A 22,756-nucleotide genomic window follows, 5' to 3' on the forward strand; every position below is an offset into this window, starting at 1 on the left:
AATTCCCAAGCTAGCGAGTAGGTCCATCGTACACGCATCTTTCAGCCCAAAATGGCCCGATCTCTCCACATCCAGAATCGTAAGTCGGTCGTAAGTGATCACGGAGTGAACACGCTGTGAGCCAGCCATGAAATTGACTGAATTGAGGGGTATTTTTGCCAAATCGGTCTACACTTCCAGGAGCGCTCGCAAGAAGCCGCTGCTCTGAAGCGCAGCCATCTTGAAAAATATACCATAGTTACCACATACCACAATAGTTACTTTTCACAGTAACACATTGCTTTTTGGTGTAAGTAACTGAGTTAGTAACTGAGTTACTTTTGAAATAAAGTAACTAGTAATTGTAACTAGTTACTGTTTTTCAGTAACTAACCCAACACTGCTTATGTGTGATGTCTCTAGGAGGGTGTTCATGCATATTTGTACGTCCTCTCGTAATGTCTTTAGCATTAGCTATTATGCTAACATGTTTACAAGTGTCTGCGTTAGTATTATTAACTTTATTTATTTTTGATAACCCCAAAAAATAAATAAAAATGCATGGAGTATTTTGTTGTATGACAGATAATAATAAAGTTTACAAGATACAGAGTGCTCAAAAAATGTATTCCCATTTAAAACGCAATTTTTATTTATTCTGCTTCTAAATGGATTCAAAATGTTCAAGAATCGATTAATTTATTGTTAATTTTTTTGACCAAATATTATTTTTTAAGAATCTTTTTTTGGATTGAAAATATTAAATAAATATTATTGCTATCATTGTTATTATTGATACTGTTCTTTTGCAAATTTTTGTTTTTCCTTTATTTAGTATGATATTTTTATGTTTTCTAAATAACTTTATAACATTTCTACCCTGAGTATTTTGAAGTTCGGATTGGGTTGGATTTTGGTTTGCTGTATTTTCTTTAATTGGATTAACATTCTGGGATTTTTATAAATAAATAAATAAAAAACACATTTTTGAAAATACATTTTTTAGGCCAACATTGTGCGTATAAATCGTATGTCCGCAGCCAAGAGGAGCTTTTGTTTTGAAAAGGTTTGAGTAAATAATATATTACAAGAAACGTGTTGAATCGAATCGCCATTCCAAGAATCGGAAGCGAATCGTGAGGTGCCCAAAGAATCCCACCTCTAATATGAAGTAATTTTCTTCTGTCAAAATTAAAAGGACAAATACATTTAGTCAGAAAGTACTTTAATAAATCACACTATTTCCAGTCTTTGGAGGGCCACATAAAATGAAGTGGCGGGCTACATCTGGCCCCCGGGCCTTGAGTTTGACACTTGCAGCCTAGATAAACTAATAGACGTCCTCACAAATATAAATATGATTTTTGAAGCATTAAATGCATTCACGAAAAACTACATTTTCTGTCTTTGCCTCGATATTCTTATATTGTTGAAATCAAATATTGGCAAAACCCGAACGACCAAAGTATCCACAGCCTGTGGAAATATACTTAGGTGAAGCATGAAGTTGATGTGAGGCTGCGCACATTTCCACGCTTATTTAAATCTTGATACATCTCATCTTTTGCCGTGGAAAAAAAGGGCGTATGCCAGGTTTTTTAGCGCACGCAAGCTCAAAACATGAGGCCCCTGCTCTCTAACGTCAGCAAATTGATTTCAGGGAATGTCTTTATTTATTGGCTTGGGTTCCACAGAGCTGAACATGAGTCAGCAGTTTCAGCATCCTTTATCTAAAATGTTCATTGCTTTAGAAACGATCATGAAACAAGGAACACGGGGTCACACCTGAATATCAATTTGAATACATCCAAAATAATTCCCTTAGGGAACTTTGATGAAAAGTTAGGGGGACATTAAATTATGAGCTCACGTATTTGAACTTGCTTGATGACTACACTACACTACATTGTGGTTTTTGTACGTGGTGACTGCATATTCATCATATTGTGTTACTTGATGTTGTTTCAGACCTTCTGAGATCACGACTCCAAGTGTAAAGTCGGCCCCCCTGCTTGTCACCCTCATATTCCAATCGGCGTGGTCAGAATGGAGGACACATACAATAACAGGACTTCCCTGGTCAAAGGTGCTAAGGACATAGCCAAGGAGGCAAAGCGGCAGGCAGCAAAGAAGGTCAACAAGGTGGCGAACCTTGCTGCCGACGAGTATTCATCCCACCACAACTACTCACGATTCCAGGATGAGGAGGTGGACGACGAGGATTTCTACGGGAACCCGCCGAGGCAGGGCGGAGAGGGTGACAACGACGAGGGCTCCAGCGATGCCACCGAGGGCCACGACGATGAGGACGAGATCTACGAGGGCGAGTACCAGGGGGTTCCCTCCACGGGGGACAGGAAGCACAAGGATGGCCAAGTGGCCTTGGGGCAACCCGTGTCAGACGCAATGAGGGACCGAAAGGAGCTGGAACAGGAGCGACAGGCCGATGAGGAGGAGCTGGCTCAGCAGTACGAGCTGATTATCCAAGAGTGTGGCCACGGGAGGTTCCAGTGGCAGCTGTTCCTGGTGCTGGGATTGGCACTCATGTCTGACGGCGTGGAAGTGTTCGTGGTGGGCTTCGTGCTTCCAAGCGCAGAGACCGACATGTGTGCACCCAACTCCAGCTCTGGATGGCTAGGTAAGGAAACAAGTGTCTCTTCAAGTCCAGGGGGTGCATGCTCATAAGGGAACACAAAAACTGTGAATGAAACAAACTAACTTCCAATATCATGAAGATGCTATAGATAGGGGTTTCAAAGGCTCAGTCTACACTAGACACCAAATCAGATTTTTTTTGCCCTCAAATGACACAAATCAGACATTTTTCCAGTCTAATCGCTCTAAAGTGCTTCAAATCTGATATTTTCGCATTCGATTTGGGCCACATCAGGAGATAGTCCAAATTTGTTTGGATTCCGATCTTTTCAAATGTGACTGCGGTCCAAACGGCAATATGACCTGTTTGCGACTGTTTGGTCGAGCTATGTCATTGGTGTGTGCAGGAAATGACGTTGCCCGCCAGTGGACGTCAATAGGGCATCTCAACATCCGGTTTGGGCAGCCCTGTTTTGGTAATCAAAATCTTTTTTCGGCGGCCGATTTTTCTGTGCATCACTTGTCAATAGTGTGGCAAATAATGTATGTATGTGTGTGTATATATATATATATATATATATATATATATATATATATATATATATATATATATATATATATATATATATATATATATATATATATATATATATATATATATATATATATATATATACGTATATATGTATGTATATATATATATATATATATATATATATATATATATATATATATATATATATATATACAGTATATGTATTTATTAGGGGTGTGGGGAAAAATGTATTCGAATTCGAATCGCGATTCTCACGTTGTGCGATTCTGAATCGATTCTCTTTTTTTTAATCAAATTTTTTTTAATTTTTTTTTTTAAACATTTATTTTTATTTTTATTTTTTATCATTATTATTATTTTTATTTTTTAATTAATCAATCCAACAAAACAATACACAGCAATACCATAACAATGCAATCCAATTCCAAAACCAAACCCGACCCAGCAACACACAGAACTGCAATAAACAGAGCAATTGAGAGGAGACACAAACACGACACAGAACAAACCAAAAGTAGTGAAACAAAAATGAATATTATCAACAACAGTATCAATATTAGTTACAATTCTAACATAGCAGTGATTAAAAATCCCTCATTGACATTAACATTAGACATTTATAAAAAATAAAAAAAAGAACAATAGTGTCACAGTGGCTTATACTTGCATCGCATCTCATAAGCTTGACAACACACTGTGTCCAATATTTTCACAAAGGTAAAATAAGTCATATTTTTGGTTCATTTAATAGTTAAAACAAATTTACATTATTGCAATCAGTTGATAAAACATTGTCCGTTACAATTATAAAAGCTTTTTACAAAAATCTACTACTCTGCTTTCATGTCAGCAGGCTGGGGTAGATCCTGCTGAAATCCTATGTATTAAATGAATAGAGAATCGTTTTGAATCGAGAGCATATCGTTTTTGAATGGAATCGTGACCCCAAGAATCGATATTGAATCGAATCGTGGGACACCCAAAGATTCGCAGCCCTAGTATCTATATATATATACATTATATTACTTTAATTTGTATTCACATGAAAAACAAACTCATTTTTAAGGTGTGGCAGCTTTTATCTTGCAAAGTATTTTTAGCGACTTTCTTGTTCATATACAGAATCCGGTCAACTTCCTTTGTTTTCACTTTATCGAACTCATGCAAGTGACTTCGAGGCCACATTGGGGCCACATTGGGGCCACATTGGGGCCTGTGCGTGTTTATACTGGAGTCTGATAAAGATCACATTTTACTCAGCTGAAAAAAAAAATCAGATTTCAAAAACATTTGGTGTTGGTCAACTTTGGCGTGCAGTGTAAACATAGTCAAATGAGCCTCCTCAAAGGAATGGGTGGGACCATGTTTCATCTAACAAAGGTGTTTCCAAAGTGCGGCCCTGTTTTTATGGCCCGCGACACATTCTAAAGACAAATTAAACACGTCCCAAAATAGAACATTACACAAAAAAAACTAAGAAAAAATGAAACTGGCCCATCCATCTATCCATTTTCTACCGCTTATTCCCTTCGGGGTCGCGGGGGGCGCTGGACAATTCACCCCAATTATTGGAACCTGAAAATCAAAATGGCCGACGACCTGAAAGTTGGAAGTCGGAGCTAGGAATGACGTTACAGTGGAGTTATCGAGAATCAAGATGGCCACATCCTAGAAGCTAGTTAGCAGCGAACATCCATCCGCAGTCGGCAGTGTTTTAGCTCCTTCTAAATCACTAATCCGACGAATAAAGTGAGTTTCTTACAAGTATCATCCCTGCAGGACGAGGAATAGCTAAACATGTTTCACTACACACCGTAGGAGGATACAATAGCTCACCGGGGTCACCGCTAACAAAAGCTAGCGCGCCTGAATGTAAACAACTGCCGTGGGTGGATCTACACCTGACATCCACTGTAATGATACCAAGTACAAGAGCGTATCTAGTCGATACTACTATGATTACATCTATATTTTTTATCGTCACAAAATCTTTTTTCCTTTAAAAAAAATTCATATTATGTTTATAAACTCAGGAAATATGTCCCTGGACACATGAGGACTTTGAATATGACTAATGTATGATCCTGTAACTACTTGGTATTGGATCGATACCTAAAGTTGTGGTATCATCCAAAACTAATGTAAAGTATCCAAACAACAGAAGAATAAGTGATTATTACATTTTAACAGAAGTGTAAATAGAACATGTTAAAACAGGAAGTAAGTAGATATTAACAGTAAATGAACAAGTTTATTAATAATACATTTTTACAGCTTGTCCCTCATAATGTTGACAAAATAATAGAATGATAAATGACACAATATGTTACTGCATACGTCAGCAGCTAAATTAAGAGCCTTTGTTTGTTTACTTACTACTAAAAGACAAGTTGTCTAGTATGATCACTATTTTATATAGGGACTCAATTTTTCTTGGATTGCAATAAGAAACCTATGTTTAATGTACCTGTCAGGTTCAAACACCGAACTATCTATTAATCAGGGCAAGAAGCAAGGAATCAAACAGAGACAGGATTCAATTTAGCTCAAGAGTATTGAGCGTGGACCTGCACCCTCGTACAGTGTCACCCCACGCTCTGAGGAAATGGTTCCAGCGCCTCCCCATTTATTTGGGCATTCCCTGATTACATAGCTGAAGCTGCTTCTAAGGGGAGGGGTCACATTATGCAGCAGCCCAGCACTGGGTTATAAACAGTTAAAACAAAATGTGCTTGGAGCGGTGTCAGGTTTGCCCCTTCTCTGCTTGTCAGCCTTATCTTTTTGGAGATTTCGGGTCCTGATACGGCCCCTCCCGTGGCTGTCCAGATCTGAAAAACAGACACTTCTACGGCAAGGTGCATTCTATGGCACACAGTGGAGATTTACAAGCTGTCCGCCTTTGCAAGGACAGCTTTGTGAGCATGTGTGGGTGACAATCATTGGTACTTTAACTTTAACTTAACAAGTAGATAGTAACCAGGGCCACCGGTCTTCACGCAGAGCAACCTGAACTGCAAGCAAACAAGTTGTGTGATAACTTATATACAATTATTCTGACAGTACCATAACATTTTTTGTTAAAATAAAGCCAATTATGCCATTTTTGTTGTCCCCTTTATTTAGGAAAAGTATCGAAATAAATTTTCGTACCAGATATTGCTATCGGGACAACCCTAGTTCATGTACAAAATGTATCAAAATGGCCCCTGCATCAATACATATTGATGTATGCTAACACCCCTGCTCTAACATCATAAGAACAAAGAAATTATACAAATTGCCTTCAACATACGTCAACGGAAGTTAGCAGTTTTTAAAAATATTTTCCCTATTTTTTTTCAAGCTGCTGCACCCTGGTGTCCTCTGTCATTGACAAACACTGCTATAAATCACATTGCACTCCATCTGCTATTGATTTCACCAGTCATAAAAATGACACCATATTAAAAAATGCATTGGTCATGTGTGTGACTGATTAAAGTTAAAGTTAAAGTTAAAGTTAAAGTTAAAGTTAAAGTACCAATGATTGTCACACACACACTAGGTGTGGTGAAATTTGTCCTCTGCATTTGACCCATCCCCTTGGGGAGCAGTGGGCAGCAACGGCGCCGCGCCCGGGAATCATTTTGGTGATTTAACCCCCAATTCCAACCCTTGATGCTGAGTGCCAAGCAGGGAGGTAATGGGTCCCATTTTTATAGTCTTTGGTATGACTCGGCTGGGATTTGAACTCCAACCTACCGATCTCAGGGCGGACACTCTAACCACGAGATTCCCACTATTCCTTCTACAGTATTCAGTAGAAATCCAATGATGCAGTTCATACTCTTATTTTTTAAAGTCTGAGTCATAGGCAGTTTGATAGAGCTGCTCTCGAACCTGCAACCTTCTGCTCTGCAAGCTGCCTTTGTCTAGAAAGTAATGGATCAGTACAACTTTAGTGTATTGTATGTATACCACGCCATGATTCAGCCAATATTTGTGTCATTGTGTGTCACATATAGTAATGTTGTTTCGGTCCGCTGGTCTTGTGTCAGGAATAAGAGGGTGTAGTGAGTACTTCTGCCCCAGTGTGTGCTCTGTATTGTGGTCCCAGCAGTCCTGATGGCTGCAGGTGTATAATCCATCACCATGATGTTGTGCACAGGGGCTGACTCATTCACTCACTACATGTCAGGATACCAGAATGGCGCCCAAAAAGCCTCAAGATGGTGTAGCACAACATTCTCAGAGCATTTGAGAATAGGCTGCAGTTTTTGAGGCAAGATTGTGAACAATACTATACTTCCAACTTTGTGGGAACATTTTGGGAAGGGCCCTTTTCTGCACAAACACGACTGCGCCGATTAGGGTTGAGAGATATAGACTAGTGGTGTCCAAAACATTTTAACATTGGAAAAATGCTATTCAAAAACATGTTTTGAAAATTAATGTGTTGTTTTTGCCATAAAAACTACTATTAAAAACAATTATTGACTTATTTTTATATTTTTTTATAAAATGTTTTTTTTTTGCCATAAAATAAGTACTATTATTTTTTTTAAAAAATGAATTACAAAAATAATATATGACTTATTTTTAACACTTTCGGATTCTCAGGAATTTTAGCGGAATTTTTTTTACATAACTGTCAATGCCTAAAAAATAATAATACATTAAAATAAACGTTGTTATGAAGAATTGACCTATATGAGGCTGCTATTCCTTCACATTAAATATTATACTTTAATAAAAAAATGTTTGCCATAAGAAAACCTACTATTTAAAAATATTGATAAAAACCCAAATACGTTTGGCTTATTTTTAACACTTTTATGAGAGGGTGGCCCTTTTGGATCCCCAACAATTTTAGTGGGATTTAAAAAGAAGAAACACTGTCTTTGTTCAAAAAATATGAATTATTGACCTATAAGAGGCTCCATTTAATTTACATCAAATATTCCACTTGCAATTATTTTTTGGGAGGAATAATGTATATGTTGTTTTTGCCATAAAAACTACTATTAAAAAATTGTATGACTTATTTTTATTTTTTGTATAAAATATATATTTTTGCCATAAAATAAGTACTATTATTTATTTTTTAATGAATTTAAAAAATAATGTATGACTTATTTTTAGAATTTTAGTGGGATTTTTTTTTTTAAAGAACTGTCAATGCCTACAAAATAATTAATTTAAATCAATTTTGTTATGAATTATTGACCTATATGAGTCTCCAATTACTTTACATCATATATTCCACTTAGAATTTTTTTTGGGGGGTGAAATAATGCATGTTTTGTTTTTGCCATTAATCACTACTATTTAAAAAAAAAAAGAAGAAAAATTATGACTTATTTTATATTTTTTATAAAATTGTTTTTTGCCATAAAATAAATACTATTATTATTTTTTTCTTAAATAAATACAAATGTGTGACAATTTTTTTTACACTTTTGGAACCACAATAATTTTTGTGGGATTTTATTTTAAAGAACTGTCAATGCCTAAAAAATTATAATGAATTAAAATCAAATGTGTTATGAAATATTGACCTATATGAGGCTCCTATTGCTCCACATTAAATATTATACTTGGAAATGTTTTTTGCCATAAGAACACTTACCTTTTAAAAATATTGGGAAAAAAATGTATGGCTTATTTTTAACACATTTATGAGTGGGGCCCTTTTGGATCCCCAATAATTTTAGTGGAATTAAAAAAACACTAAAACTGTCATTGCTCAATAAATAATGAGTTTAAATCAATGCTCTTATGAATGATTGTCCTATATGAGGCTCCAAGATTTTACATCAAATATTCCACTCAGAATTTTTCTGGCGGGGAAACAATGCATATTTAGTTTTTTGCCATAAAAACAGGGTTGTCTTTGACAAAAAACGCATAAAATATATTTTGTTTATATTGACAGATAGACCTAAAGTTGATCTAGTGATTCTAAAAACTTTGGTATGTGTACCACTAGTGGTAGGGGAATCACTTGATTAAAGTACATTGCTAGACAAGTGGTAAAGTATGAATTATTTATCTCCTTGTTCATTTACTGTTAATACCTGGTTACTTTCTGTTTTAACATGTTCTATCTACACTTGCGTTAAAATGTAATAATCCCTTATTCTTTCCTTGTTTGATACTTTACATAGGTTTTGGCTAATACTACAAATTTGGGTATCGATCCGATACCAAGTAGTTACAGGATCAAAAATTGTTCATAATTTAAATCCTCATGTGTCCAGGGACGTTTTTCCTGAGTTTATTAACATAATGTGAATTTAAAAAATAAAGAAAAAGATTTTGTGTTGCTAAAAAATATCGATGTATAGTAGTATCAACTAGATACGCTCATGTACTTGGTATCATTACAGTATATTTTAGGTGTAGATCCACCCATGGCATTGGTTTACACTGTGACGCCGGTGAGCTACGGTGTGTAGTGAAGCATGTTTAGCTATTCCTCGTCCGGCAGGGATGATACTTGTAAGAAACTTACTTTATTTGTCGCCATGGAGACAAGGATTAGTGATTTAGAAGTAGCTAAAACACTGCAGACTGCGGCTGGACGTTAGCCGCGAGCTAGCTAGCCATGTTTTAAAGCACCTCTTCCTGACGGCGTTTCAGTGTTATAACTTCACCTTTATCGTTAGTTTTTAAGCCAAAATGCGTCCGTTCTCCCTTTTCTGTCTACACCCTGTGTCTGCTTGTAAGTACTCCGTAATTGTGCGTTGCCGAACATGCTCCTCTGCTCGTAAAAACCAGCAATGTCACGTCACACCCGTAAAAAAAAAGGGTGGGTGGGGACCGGTACTTTTTAGAGGCGGTATAGTACCGAATATGATTCATTAGTATCGCGGTACTATACTAGGACTGGTATACCGTACAACCCTAATGTGGAGTATTAATTTAGAGATTTTAAAGCCGTTTATTTGTGAGGATTTTTATTTGAAATCATGACCAGAAGTTACATCTTTATGTCTTTTGAAGGATCTATATTAGCGCTTTTCTTTCTCTCTAGTCAAGCGAGGCCTCGCAGGCACTCATGCTGTACACACTCAGCTTGTCCTTGTTCGTGACTCCATCCCTCACCCTGCATCTCTCCCACTCACCCTCCTTTCTTTATGTTTCTCTTTTCTGCCGCGGACCTCCCCTATACTTTTTATTTTTAATCCCCCCCAACACTCACCGCCCCTTACTGATTGCCCAGAGGCTCTTCCCTGTTGAGGTGCACACGATGGGTGTGCATGGGTGCACAAGCATGTCTTAGCGTGGCCTGTGTGATTACTATGACCTTGTTGGCATCCATTAGGAGTTTTGCATGTAATTACCCTTAATTACAGACAACACGCTAAAGTGAGTTGATGTTTCAAAGGTGCCATGGTTGTATCAAAGTGTCTTAATGGGAAACGGAAAAAGCAAACAATAAAATATGATTGTCTGTTCCATCCTCAAGCCACATAAAAGTGCTTTCATTCGATCCTGTTGTCCCTTCGTCAATTTCAAAGTACAGGACAAAAAAATACTGTGAAATGAAATAGACGACTTATTGTGCCGGACACATTTTCTTGACAATGCAGGTCTTATTGGCTTTAAACAGTAAGTGTAAGTAGATGCTTTCTAAGTATAATACGACTAAAGATTGTGATGCACTCGAATATTTAAATGTGGGAGAGAAACCAAAACAACAGCAATTTAAACAGATATTTGTAATAGTAAGCTTAATCTTGGATGGATTTACAGTACAATACTTAATTTGTGGACTCAATTTTCTATATGAAAAGTGTTTGTAAAAAGAAAAGTTTGTATATTAAAGCACATTTCCCCAACAACATGGCTAATTGGTTCCAGCCTCTACAAAAGTCCATATTTTAGTAAAGTTATGTACACTTTTAACACAACCATGTGTACCAACACATACATAATAAGAAGATGAATAATCAAGTATTTAATAACATAAATAACTATTTTACGTATTCTCCGGACTATAAACCGCTACTTTTTTCCCAAGCTTTATACCCTGCATCTTATACAAAGGTGCAGCTGATCTATGGATTTTTCTTATTTTCTATACAATAAACTTACATACTAGTAACACAGACACAGCGACTGAAAATGTGTGTTATTGTTTGTGCCCGGGTGCCATCTTTTAGAGGAGTTTTCTCACTGCAGGTGCTGCGGGTTAAAAAACTACAGTATTGTTTCTTGCCTTGAACTGGAAGTATAAGCGCCTTTCTGTCTACTAGTCGTCAACAGCGTTTCTACTTGTTTGTTTTTTTTCATTTATTACTTATCCTTCACATGTTTGATAGTAGTGTTATCATACATGTTCGTACATGCTATCGTATTGTAATCAAGCTACTGTCGTTAGCATTGTGTTAGTATTATTAACTTACAATGACATTCTTTTTGGAGTGTTTCATTTTCACAAATTCCGCAGTAAACTCACCAAGATGTCACTGTAGATTTATTGAGTCTGTTTAGCTGATTGGAGAGCGAGCTTCCGCAGCTATGACGATGGCGTCTGTTTTGTTTGATCAGCCGTCTTACTGCCGTATTACAGACACCGTTGGGAAACAATTAAGGTATGTGAATAAACATTTACAAAATCTTTCGGTGTAAATATCTGATTTCGCAACATATCTATCTGCAGTTTATAATCCGGTGCGGCTAATATAAGGAACATAATTATTTTTTACTGAAATTTGGTGGGTGTGGCTTATACACCAGTGCCCTTTATAATCTGGAAAATACGGTACAAAGCAAAAAAAACAACAACTCGCTAAATTGTCCTTCTCGTATGCAGCTGCCCTGCCAACATGCACACACATTATCACTAGCCCTGTGGTGCACTCAGTTTGTAATCACAAAACTCCTTTACTTTAACAGCCAGGTGGCTACAATTTTTAAGAATAAAAAAATAAATTCCACTTTACAGTGCATTGTCGGTTTCTTTTCTTGCGGTGGTGGAAGACGTGTCGACAACGCTGTGGATACTTTCTGAATGTTTCAAACCCCACATCGCTTGTCCATCACTTTCTTTGAACTTATATCGAGCTAGCAGAGCTGGAAAAATGCTCTAAAAAGGCTAAAAAAAACATGTAAAACGCACACGAGAGATCTATCAGCCCACCCACAATGGGTGGATTAAATGTTCGTACACTGAGACAAGGTTCGTAGACCAAAGTTTTCAGTCTGTGGTCCGTAAATCGAAAAAAGTTTGTACGAAAAGGGCTTCGTAAATTGAGGTTCCAATGTAGTTTACTTAGTTTTCCATCCATCCATCCGTTTTCTACCGTTGTTGTGCAATTTTCGGATATCGGATACATCTAAACAATAGGTATAAATCAAGGTTCCTCTGTACACGGTTTTCGGACATACAGTACAGGTCAAGAGGTTCAAGACTGTTGGAAAACCATTTTAGGTGACTACTTCTTGAAGCTCATCGAGAGAATGCCAAGAGTGTGCAAAGCAGTAATCAGAGCGAAGGGTGGCTATTTTGAAGAAACTACAATATAAAACATGTTTTCAGTTACTTCACCTTTTTTTGTTAAGTACATAACTCCACATGTGTTCATTCATAGTTTTGATGCCTTCAGTGACACTCTAAAATTTAAATAGTCATCAAAATAAAGAAAAGGCATTGAATGAGAAGGCGTGTCCAAACTTTTGGCCTGTACTGTATGTACTAAGTCGAAAGAGCTCCAATAAATGATGCAATAATAATGGTTAATTTTGTTTGACATCAACAGAATGGTGTTTGTTTTTTATTGTAATTTACTTATGTCTAGAATTGCACTGGATCATACTGCCTCTAAGTTATTATTATAACTCATGTCTCTAAATGAGTTACAGTAACAGAAACATAGAAACAGATCTCCCACTTCTATACAACTACAAACACAATAATAAACAATACCTCGCCAACAGTGTCATCGGAATATGAGCTTCATTATATTTGTAAAAGCAGAATTGTCGAGTAGAAAAGTATCCACATACAATAAGCAGGGCTTGTAATAAGTTTAAAACGGAATCAGGAAATTATGCGACGTGAGAAAAAAAGGAGAAAAAAAAATCACATTTTAAATACATATTTCTCATGTACTGAACACATGGAAAGCCCTTTACTGTGTAATGTGTGCCCCACAGTGTACAGGCAAGGAGGGGGGCAGCCCTGGAGTAGAGAGATTACCAAGTTAAGAGGACTAATGGGGAGGGAGGAGTGGGAGGATCAGAGCGAGATGCTGGCACATTGGCGCTATACAGCACGCCAACAATGTGAGCGAGAGGCTTTGCTATCACCTTGGATCCGCAAGACAATAGGCACACATCACCCTATCATTACTTATTTGTTCTCACATGGGCTGCATTTCTCTTCCTGATACTCCCCCTCATTTCTTGTCTTCGTCGTCACTCAACAGCTCCTCGCTTCCAAGACCTCTCCGTCAGATCAGTTGCAGCCCTTTTATTCAGTGTTTCTTTATTGCACCATCAACCTCCATCTGCAGTGGCCCCCTCCCCTTTTTTTTTATCCCTGTTGCCAGCCTCTCTGTGTGGGGCTCGGGGGTCCAGGAGCAGCTGAGCATAGCTAAACTGTGGTAAGACGACAGCATCACTGCAGAGATTAGCGCCACTTGTGCAGTGCAGCTCTACCAATGGGTGGGAACGTGTCTACTTGTGTGGGCGAGGAAGGGACCCCTTGATGCTACTAGCAAGGTCATCCACAAGTAAACCATATCTAACAACCTTCTCCCATCGGGGGGAATTGTTCGATTTTATGGGCATTACCCTCACTGTTCAGTGGATCACATAACAGATGCTGGGTGAGCCTGTTTCAAACCCCACACTTAACAATGGGCTACTTTCATACGGATGACATCGGAATCCCACTCCCACTGGTATGACTTGAATACGCCAAGATGCTTCAATCGCTTGTTCTGCGGAGGTGGCCAAAGATGGAGGCCGGAATCCGACACAAGATGTAGTACAAGTGTGATTACTCGCTCCAAAAAGAGCTGATAGTATTTAATGAGGGGGTGTACGAAACCCAAAACCAGTGAAGTTGGCACGTTGTGTAAATTGTAAATAAAAACAGAATACAATGATTTGCAAATCCCTTTCAACTTATATTCAATTGAATATAAGTTGCACCAGTCTGGTTGACTGGTGCAGAACCAACAACCTGGTCCTGAATGTCAACAAGACCAAGGAGATCATCGTTGACTTCAGGAAGCACCAGTCCAGCCACGCTCCACTCTACATCAACGGCACAGCGGTGGAAATAGTAAGCAGCACCAAGTTCCTGGGGGTGCAGTTAACTGACAATATAACCTGGTCCCTACACACCGGAGCTCTTGTAAAAAGAGCTCAGCAGCTCATGCACTTTTTGCGTCGGATGAAAAGAGCACAGCTCCCTCCCCCCATTCTCACCACATTCTACAGAGACACTATAGAGAGCCTGCTGACCAACTGCATCTCTGTCTGGACTGGAGCCTGCAATGCCTCAGACTGGAAGTCTCTGCAGAGAGTGGTGAGGACGGCGGAAAAGATCATCAGGACTTCTCTTCCTCCTATCCAGGAGATCGCAAAAAGCCGCTGCCTGACCAGGGCTCAGAAAATCTGCAAAGACTCCTCCCACCCCCACCAAGGACTGTTTTCACTGCTGGACTCTAGAAAGAGGTTCCGCAGCCTCCGAAGCAGAACCTCCAGGTTCTGTAACAGCTTCTTCCCTCAGGCCGTAAGACTCTTGAACGCATCATAATTAAATTATCCCCTCAACTCCCCCCAAAATGGATTAACTCGCTGGAATAAAAAAGACGATATAACATACATCCATAAACGTGGACGCATGTGGAAAAAGTGCAATATATTTATCTGTACAGTAATCTATTTATTTATTTATATATATTTATTTTATATATATATATATATATATATATATATATATATATATATATATATATATATATATATATATATATATATATATATATATATATATATATATATATATATATATATATATTATTTATACATATTTATTTATTTATATATGCACCTTATTGCTTTTTTATCCTGCACTACCATGAGCTTATGTAACGAAATTTCGTTCTTATCAGTGCTGTAAAGTTCAAATTTGAATGACAATAAAAAGGAAGTCTAAGTCTAAGTCTAAGTCTAATATTGGGTTTGTGGGTTCCCTGTATGCATTTCCAGTAATGATTCTTTCGGCTCTTTTCTGCACAAGGAAGATTGGATTTAAATAGGTTTTACAGGCACTACCCCACACTTCAATACAGTATGTTATATATGGAACAATCAGTGTATTATAGAAAATATACAATGCTTTTTGTTTGAGCAATTCCTTCACTTTGTGTAAAATAGCAATAGTTTTAGATACAGGGCCACATGGCAGTTATGGTTGCAACCGTGAATAATTTATGAACATAAATGTAGAGGCATTCACCTCATGACATTATTACATTGTTTTAAGTACACACAACAAATATTTAGATTTTGCTGTCAAAAACTGGCAGCTCAGTCGCCACAATTTTACCGTGAAAGTCATATTCCATATTACAGCCATATTACTGTAAATGGAAAACAATACTGTTTTTTTTTTTACAGTAAAATGTTGCCGACTGACCTGCCAGTTTTTTGTGGTAAAATCTATTGTCATTATTAACAGTGTACCATTTGCTTTGAAATCATAAGTCAAGCAGATATTTACTATTAATTAAATAAAAGTTTAAAATGAATGGAAAAACTTGATAGCCATAAGCATACATAAACATGTTACACAGAACCCACAAAACTTGCAACAGAGGGGAGGGGGTGAGTGGCTACAGTGGCAGGCTCCTATAGTCTAAGATAGTGTTATATTTGTTGCACTATTAGATAGTATTCAAGTTGAAAATATATGCAATTGCATGTAATACATCTATTTTTTTCTATCAAATGGAAAGAATACCTTTAGTAAGATGAAGTACTTTATTGACGCATATCATTTTCAGGCATTTGCGGGCCCCGTTAAATGATGCCTTGAGTTTGACACCTGTGCTTTAGCCATTGTATCATTTATCATCATGATTTCCATGACAAATATTCATCAATTATAACACCCACAAACTTGATTTATTGTGTTCTTTGAATCTCAACTCATTTGACATATGAGCCATCCACCCTTTTCCTATTACTGCAAAAAATCATATTTTTTTTGTTTTAGCCTCTCTATGTACATCAAAGCATATTTTATAATTTTGATAAATTCATTTTCAACCACCTCTAAAACATCTGAAATATTTAAAACTAGGGTTGTGTCGTCCGCAAATAAAATACAGTTAACAGTTTGGAAACCATACTAATATAATCAGGGGTCGGCAACCCAACATGTTGAAAGAGCCATATTAGACCAAAAATACAAAAATCAATCTGTCTGGAGCCGCAAAAAGTTAAAAGCCTTATGTAAGTGTTAAAATGAAAGCAACACATTAAGTAAGTGTCTCAGAGGGTGATATAACTCCTGGAAATGACTGTCTTAAAACTGCCAAAGGTACAGATGTGTGTGTCCAAGTTAAATGATGGATTTATTACAATCTTTGCAAGCTGGGTAACGTTTGCTGTGGTCTGGAACAACATGGCACACAAACAACTATCAGAAATGCAGCCAATATTACATACAGATAATGTGTCATGAGACATGCAAATATAAATTAAATACACAGAGGACATAAGTAAAGGAAATTAAATTAACTCAAATATACCTACAGAGGGGTTAGTGCGTCTGCCTCACAATACGAAGGTCCTGAGTAGTCTTGGGTTCAATCCCAGGCTCGGGATCTTTCTGTGTGGAGTTTGCATGTTCTCCCCGTGACTGCGTGGGTTCCCTCCGGGTACTCCGGCTTCCTCCCACCTCCAAAGACATGCACCTGGGGATAGGTTGATTGGCAACACTAAATTGGCCCTAGTGTGTGAATGTGAGTGTGAATGTTGTCCGTCTCTCTGTGTTGGCCCTGCGATGAGGTGGCGACTTGTCCAGGGTGTACCCTGCCTTCCGCCCGATTGTAGCTGAGATAGGCTCCAGCGCCCCCCGCGACCCCAAAGGGACTAAGCGGTAGAAAATGGATGGATGGATACCTACAAAAGGGCAGCACGGTGGAAGAGGGGTTAGTGCGTCTGCCTCACAATACGAAGGTCCTGAGTAGTCGTGGGTTCAATCCCGGCCTCGGGGCATGTTCTCCCCGTGACTGCGTGGGTTCCCTCCGGGTACTCCGGCTTCCTCCCACCTCCAAAGACATGCACCTGGGGATAGGTTGATTGGCAACACTAAAATTGGCCCTAGTGTGTGAATGTGAGTGTGAATGTTGTCTGTCTATCTGTGTTGGCCCTGCGATGAGGTGGCGACTTGTCCAGGGTGTACCCCGCCTTCCGCCCGATTGTAGCTGAGATAGGCTCCAGTGCCCCCCGCGACCCCGAAGGGAATAAGCGGTAGAAAATGGATGGATGGATACCTACAAATGAGGCATAATGATGCAATATGTACACACAGCTAGCCTAAATAGCATGTTAGCATGGATTATTAGCACTCCACGCAATAACATCAACAAAGCTCATCTTTGTGCATTCACGCACAAAGATAAAACGTTTGGTGGACAAAATGAAGGAGTGGCATAAAACACGTCTTTCTGTGGTAGCGTCTGAAAAAGTTGTACATGTAAACAAACTACGGTGAGTTCAAGGACCGGCAAAATTAGTAGGACAAAACGGCGCTAGCCAATTACTCTCATCAGTGAAGCATAAGCACAAACATATTAAACAGTGGGCTTTCTAACAATTAGGACGGTTTGTGTTATGTTTGTCCTCCTACAGAAACATTATTAAAACAACAAATGTATTTTTACCCCATCTTTTTCCATTTTTGCAAAAGCTCCATGGAGCCACTAGGGCGGTGCTAAAGAGCCGCATGCAGCTCGAGAGCTGTGTCCACTCACTGCTTTGTCTTCAGTCTGTTTATCTTGTTTCTCGGTATCTTATTTAGCAAAATAAGAATGTTTTTGTCATTTTTCATTTGTTTTACTTGAGTGATGTGTTTTGACAGAGCAGTATCCTGGGCCTACACCTTTTACCTCAGTCTGACAAGTCTTGCTGACACTCTGTCATTTGTTGATGTGGGTCATCATCATCACACAGGTTGTTGTATTTTACTCACGTCAATGATGCCTGTGCACGAGCAGGCCGTTTTCGATCCAATGTGTCAGAAATGATACTTTTCTTCCCTCAGTGGCTTTGCAGTCCGCCGCAATTTGTCTTTAAATTGTGCTCAACTGAGCTGACATGTATCGATTTAGTTCCTCCTCTTTGTCCGCAGACACATAAGAGGACTTGGACAGTTTTTCAGCTAAATCAATGGCGGCAGTGTGTAACCGTACAAAGTGCTGAATTTTCATTAATTAAAATGCCTGCCTGCCCAGCGCCATCATTTCAAATATGTTCTCTATTGATTAGCTGACTGTAGGCGTCAGTGTAATGCAATGTTGCATTGTATCGTGCGCCATGGGAGATGTGTCGAGACGGAAAATATTAACACCCTCACCGGGCAGAACAATAAGTACATCTGCATAATTGACTAAGTGGAGAGAATTAGGGGTACAAGTAAAAGGTGTGATATTTTCAGAATTTTTTTTACAAGAACTATAGGTCTGTACATTTCCAGAACAACAGTCATAATTTTCCAAGATGTTTGTTCAATTACATTGAAATCTTCATACTGATGATGGTGTTGACCAGAGCTGCAGCTATTGATTATTTTAGTAATCCAGTAATCTATCAATTATTTTGTCAGATGAATTTAACAATATGAAAGTGTAATACCATGATTATTGCCACCAAAATGATCGTGGTTATCATTGTTATCACAATGTTGTTAAATGTGCTCACATATGAACTCATACACACTCATAACCAAGATTTATTTAAAAACTTAAATAACAATAAATAAATAGCCACAAAACACAGTTTCTTGGCAGAACAAATATGTTATATAATAATATTGTTCTGGCCAGTCATATTATTTGTATTTGAGTGTTTAAATATGTTTATCTTCTACTGTTTTAGTTTGTAAATGTTATTGTGGGTTTTTTTAATTATAAAGAAAAAACATGACCTGATGTGACACCACAAAAATGTACCTCTTGTTGTATATTTTATATATTTTGTATATTTTTATATATATGTACACACACACACACACACACACACACACACACACACACACACACACACACACACACACACACACACACACACACACACATATATATATATATATATATATATATATATATATATATATATATATATATATATATATATATATATATATATATATATACACACATATTATAAATAAATGATAAATGGGTTATACTTGTATAGCGCTTTTCTACCTTCAAGGTACTCAAAGCGCTTTGACAGTATTTCCACATTCATCCATTTACACACACATTCACACACTGATGGCGGGAGCTGCCATGCAAGGCGCTAACCAGCAGCCATCAGGAGCAAGGGTGAAGCGTCTTGCCCAAGGACACAACGGACGTGACTAGGATGGTAGAAGGTGGGGATTGAACCCCAGTAACCAGCAACCCTCCGATTGCTGGCATGGCCACTCTACCAACTTCGCCAATATATATATATATATATATATATATATATATATATATATATATATATATATATATATATATATATATATATATATATGTATATATATATATATATATATATATATATATATATATATATATATATATATATATATATATATATATATATATATATATATATATTTTTTTTTTTTTAAATTTTTTTTTATTTATTTATTTATTTTTTTTATTTTATTTGAATTTTTTTTTTTTTTTACTTTTTATTTATTTATTTATTTTTATTTAGCCTTTATTTAACCAGGTAAAATCCCATTGAGATCAAAGATCTCTTTTCCAAGGGAGACCTGGCCAAGAAGGCAGCAGCAAGGTTACATTAAAAACAGTAAGACGCATGGCGGCGCATTGCTATGCAGCAGCTCGGCGACGCTCTTGGGAGTGTAGAGCGATTTGGCAAAAAACACCCGTCATTTCTGTCAATTTCATGGCTGGCTCAAAGCGTGAACACTCTGTGATCACATACGATCGACAGACAATTCTGGATGTGGATGGATCGGGTCGTTATAGACTGAAAGATGCATGTACGGTGGACCTCCTCGCTAGCATGGGAATACTTCGCGGGCTACATCGAGCGGCCTTTGTAGCAGCGGAGTCAAGTGCTAGCGGTGACCGCCAATGGAGACGACGTAAGCGGTGTGAGCGGAAGCAGAAGCGGGGATGCCGAGCGGGGCTAACAACAAAGGGAAAAGCTAACCAAAGAAGCGCTAGTCCGGGTAAGAAGTCTTTTAAACTAGAACTAGCCGGCGCCAGGCTGGATAATCCCTGCACACATAGCAATTCTCTTAGAATAAAACACAACTCACATAATGTTTTTTCTTTTGTGACCGTGTCAGAGGCAGACATGCAATCTACTGAGGTGGCTAACTATGATGCGTTCAGTTTATCGCAACATCTAGCAAATAATCGGACAATTCTCGTCGTATCAATTCCTAGATATGGTCGAAACTATTTAAAGTGCACTACGCATAATAAACGCAACATTATTAATATTGCTACTTCGGATAATTTCAACAAACAATCCTCAAAACAGCCCACTACCTATAATATGGGCTTTTTAAACATAAGATCATTATCTTCCAAAACGTTATTAGTTAATGAAGTCATTAGAGACAACAAACTTGACGTCGTTGGTCTCGCCGAGACCTGGCTCAAACCAGACGATTTTTTTTGCGCTAAATGAGGCATCTCCTCCTAACTATACCAATGCACATGTTGCCCGACCTCTTAAAAGGGGAGGGGGTGTCGCACTAATATACAATGAAAACTATAATTTTACACCTAACCTAAATAATAAATATAACTCGTTTGAGGTGCTCACTTTGAGGTTTGTCACACCGCTGCCTCTCCACCTGGCTGTTATCTACCGCCCCCCTGGGCCCTATTCGGACTTCATCAGTGAATTCTCAGAGTTTGTTGCTGATCTAGTGACGCACGCCGACAATATAATCCTAATGGGGGACTTTAATATCCATATGAATACCCCATCGGACCCTCCATGCGTGGCGCTCCAGACTATAATTGATAGCTGTGGTCTTACACAAATAATAAATGAACCCATGCATCGCAACGGTAATACGATAGATCTAGTGCTTGTCAGGTGTGTCACCACCTCTAAAGTTACGATACTCCCGTACACTAAAGTAATGTCCGATCATTACCTTATAAAATTCGAAGTTCTGACTCATTGTCAACAAACTAATAATAATAATAATAACTACTATAGCAGCCGCAACATTAATGCTGCCACAACGACGACTCTTACTGACCTACTGCCTTCGGTAATGGCACCATTCCCAAATTATGTGGGCTCTATTGATAACCTCACTAACAACTTTAATGACGCCCTGCGCGACACCATTGATAGTGTAGCACCGCTAAAGCTAAAAAGGGCCCCTAAAAGGCGTACCCCATGGTTTACAGAAGAAACTAAAGCCCAGAAATTATCATGTAGAAAGCTGGAACGCAAATGGCGTGAGACTAAACTTGAGGTTTTCCATCAAGCATGGTGTGATAGTTTACGCATGCTTACCTCAGCTAAAGCTAAATATTACTCAAATCTCATCCACCTCAACAAAAATGATCCTAAATTTTTGTTTAGTACAGTAGCATCGCTAACCCAACAAGGGACTCCTCCCAGTAGCTCCACCCACTCAGCAGATGACTTTATGAATTTCTTTAATAAGAAAATTGAAGTCATTAGAAAAGAGATTAAAGACAATGCATCTCAGCTACAACTGGGTTCTATTAACACAGTTACGACTCTATATACGACGGATACCGCCCTCCAAAATAGTTTCTCTCTCTTTGATGAAATAACATTGGAGGAATTGTCAAAATGTGTAAATGGGACAAAACAAACAACATGTTTACTTGACCCAATTCCTGGGAAACTTATCAAGGAGCTTTTTGTATTATTAGGTCCATCAGTGTTAAATATTATAAACTTATCACTTTCCTCTGGCACTGTTCCCCTAGCATTCAAAAAAGCGGTTATTCATCCTCTACTCAAAAGACCTAACCTCGATCCTGATCTCTTGGTAAACTACCGGCCGGTGTCCCACCGTCCGTTTATCTCGAAAGTCCTCGAAAAAATTGTAGCACAGCAGCTAAATGAACACTTAGCATCTAACAATCTCTGTGAACCTTTTCAATCCGGTTTCAGGGCAAATCACTCTACGGAGACAGCCCTCGCAAAAACGACTAATGATCTATTGCTAACGATGGATTCTGATGCTTCATCTATGTTGCTGCTTCTTGATCTTAGCGCCGCTTTCGATACTGTTGATCATAATATTTTATTATAGCGTATCAAAACACGTATTGGGATGACAGACTCAGCCTTGTCTTGGTTTAACTCTTATCTTACTGACAGGATGCAGTGTGTCTCCCATAACAATGTGACCTCGGACTA

At 38.1% G+C, this 22,756-nt stretch overlaps 1 protein-coding gene across 1 annotated transcript in view; it reads left to right on the forward strand.

Moving 5' to 3' along the window:
• The first annotated feature begins 2,025 nt into the window (after positions 1-2,025).
• The window catches only part of LOC133652305 (synaptic vesicle glycoprotein 2C-like), an 87,704-nt gene continuing 66,973 nt past the window's right edge, over positions 2,026-22,756 (forward strand). Inside the window, exon 1 of the mRNA XM_062050906.1 lies at positions 2,026-2,617. Coding sequence (XP_061906890.1) covers positions 2,026-2,617 — 592 coding nt within the window. The remainder of the gene's footprint in view (positions 2,618-22,756) is intronic.

This window comes from Entelurus aequoreus, linkage group LG06, assembly GCF_033978785.1.
Source record: "Entelurus aequoreus isolate RoL-2023_Sb linkage group LG06, RoL_Eaeq_v1.1, whole genome shotgun sequence".
NCBI classification, from domain to species: domain Eukaryota; kingdom Metazoa; phylum Chordata; class Actinopteri; order Syngnathiformes; family Syngnathidae; genus Entelurus; species Entelurus aequoreus.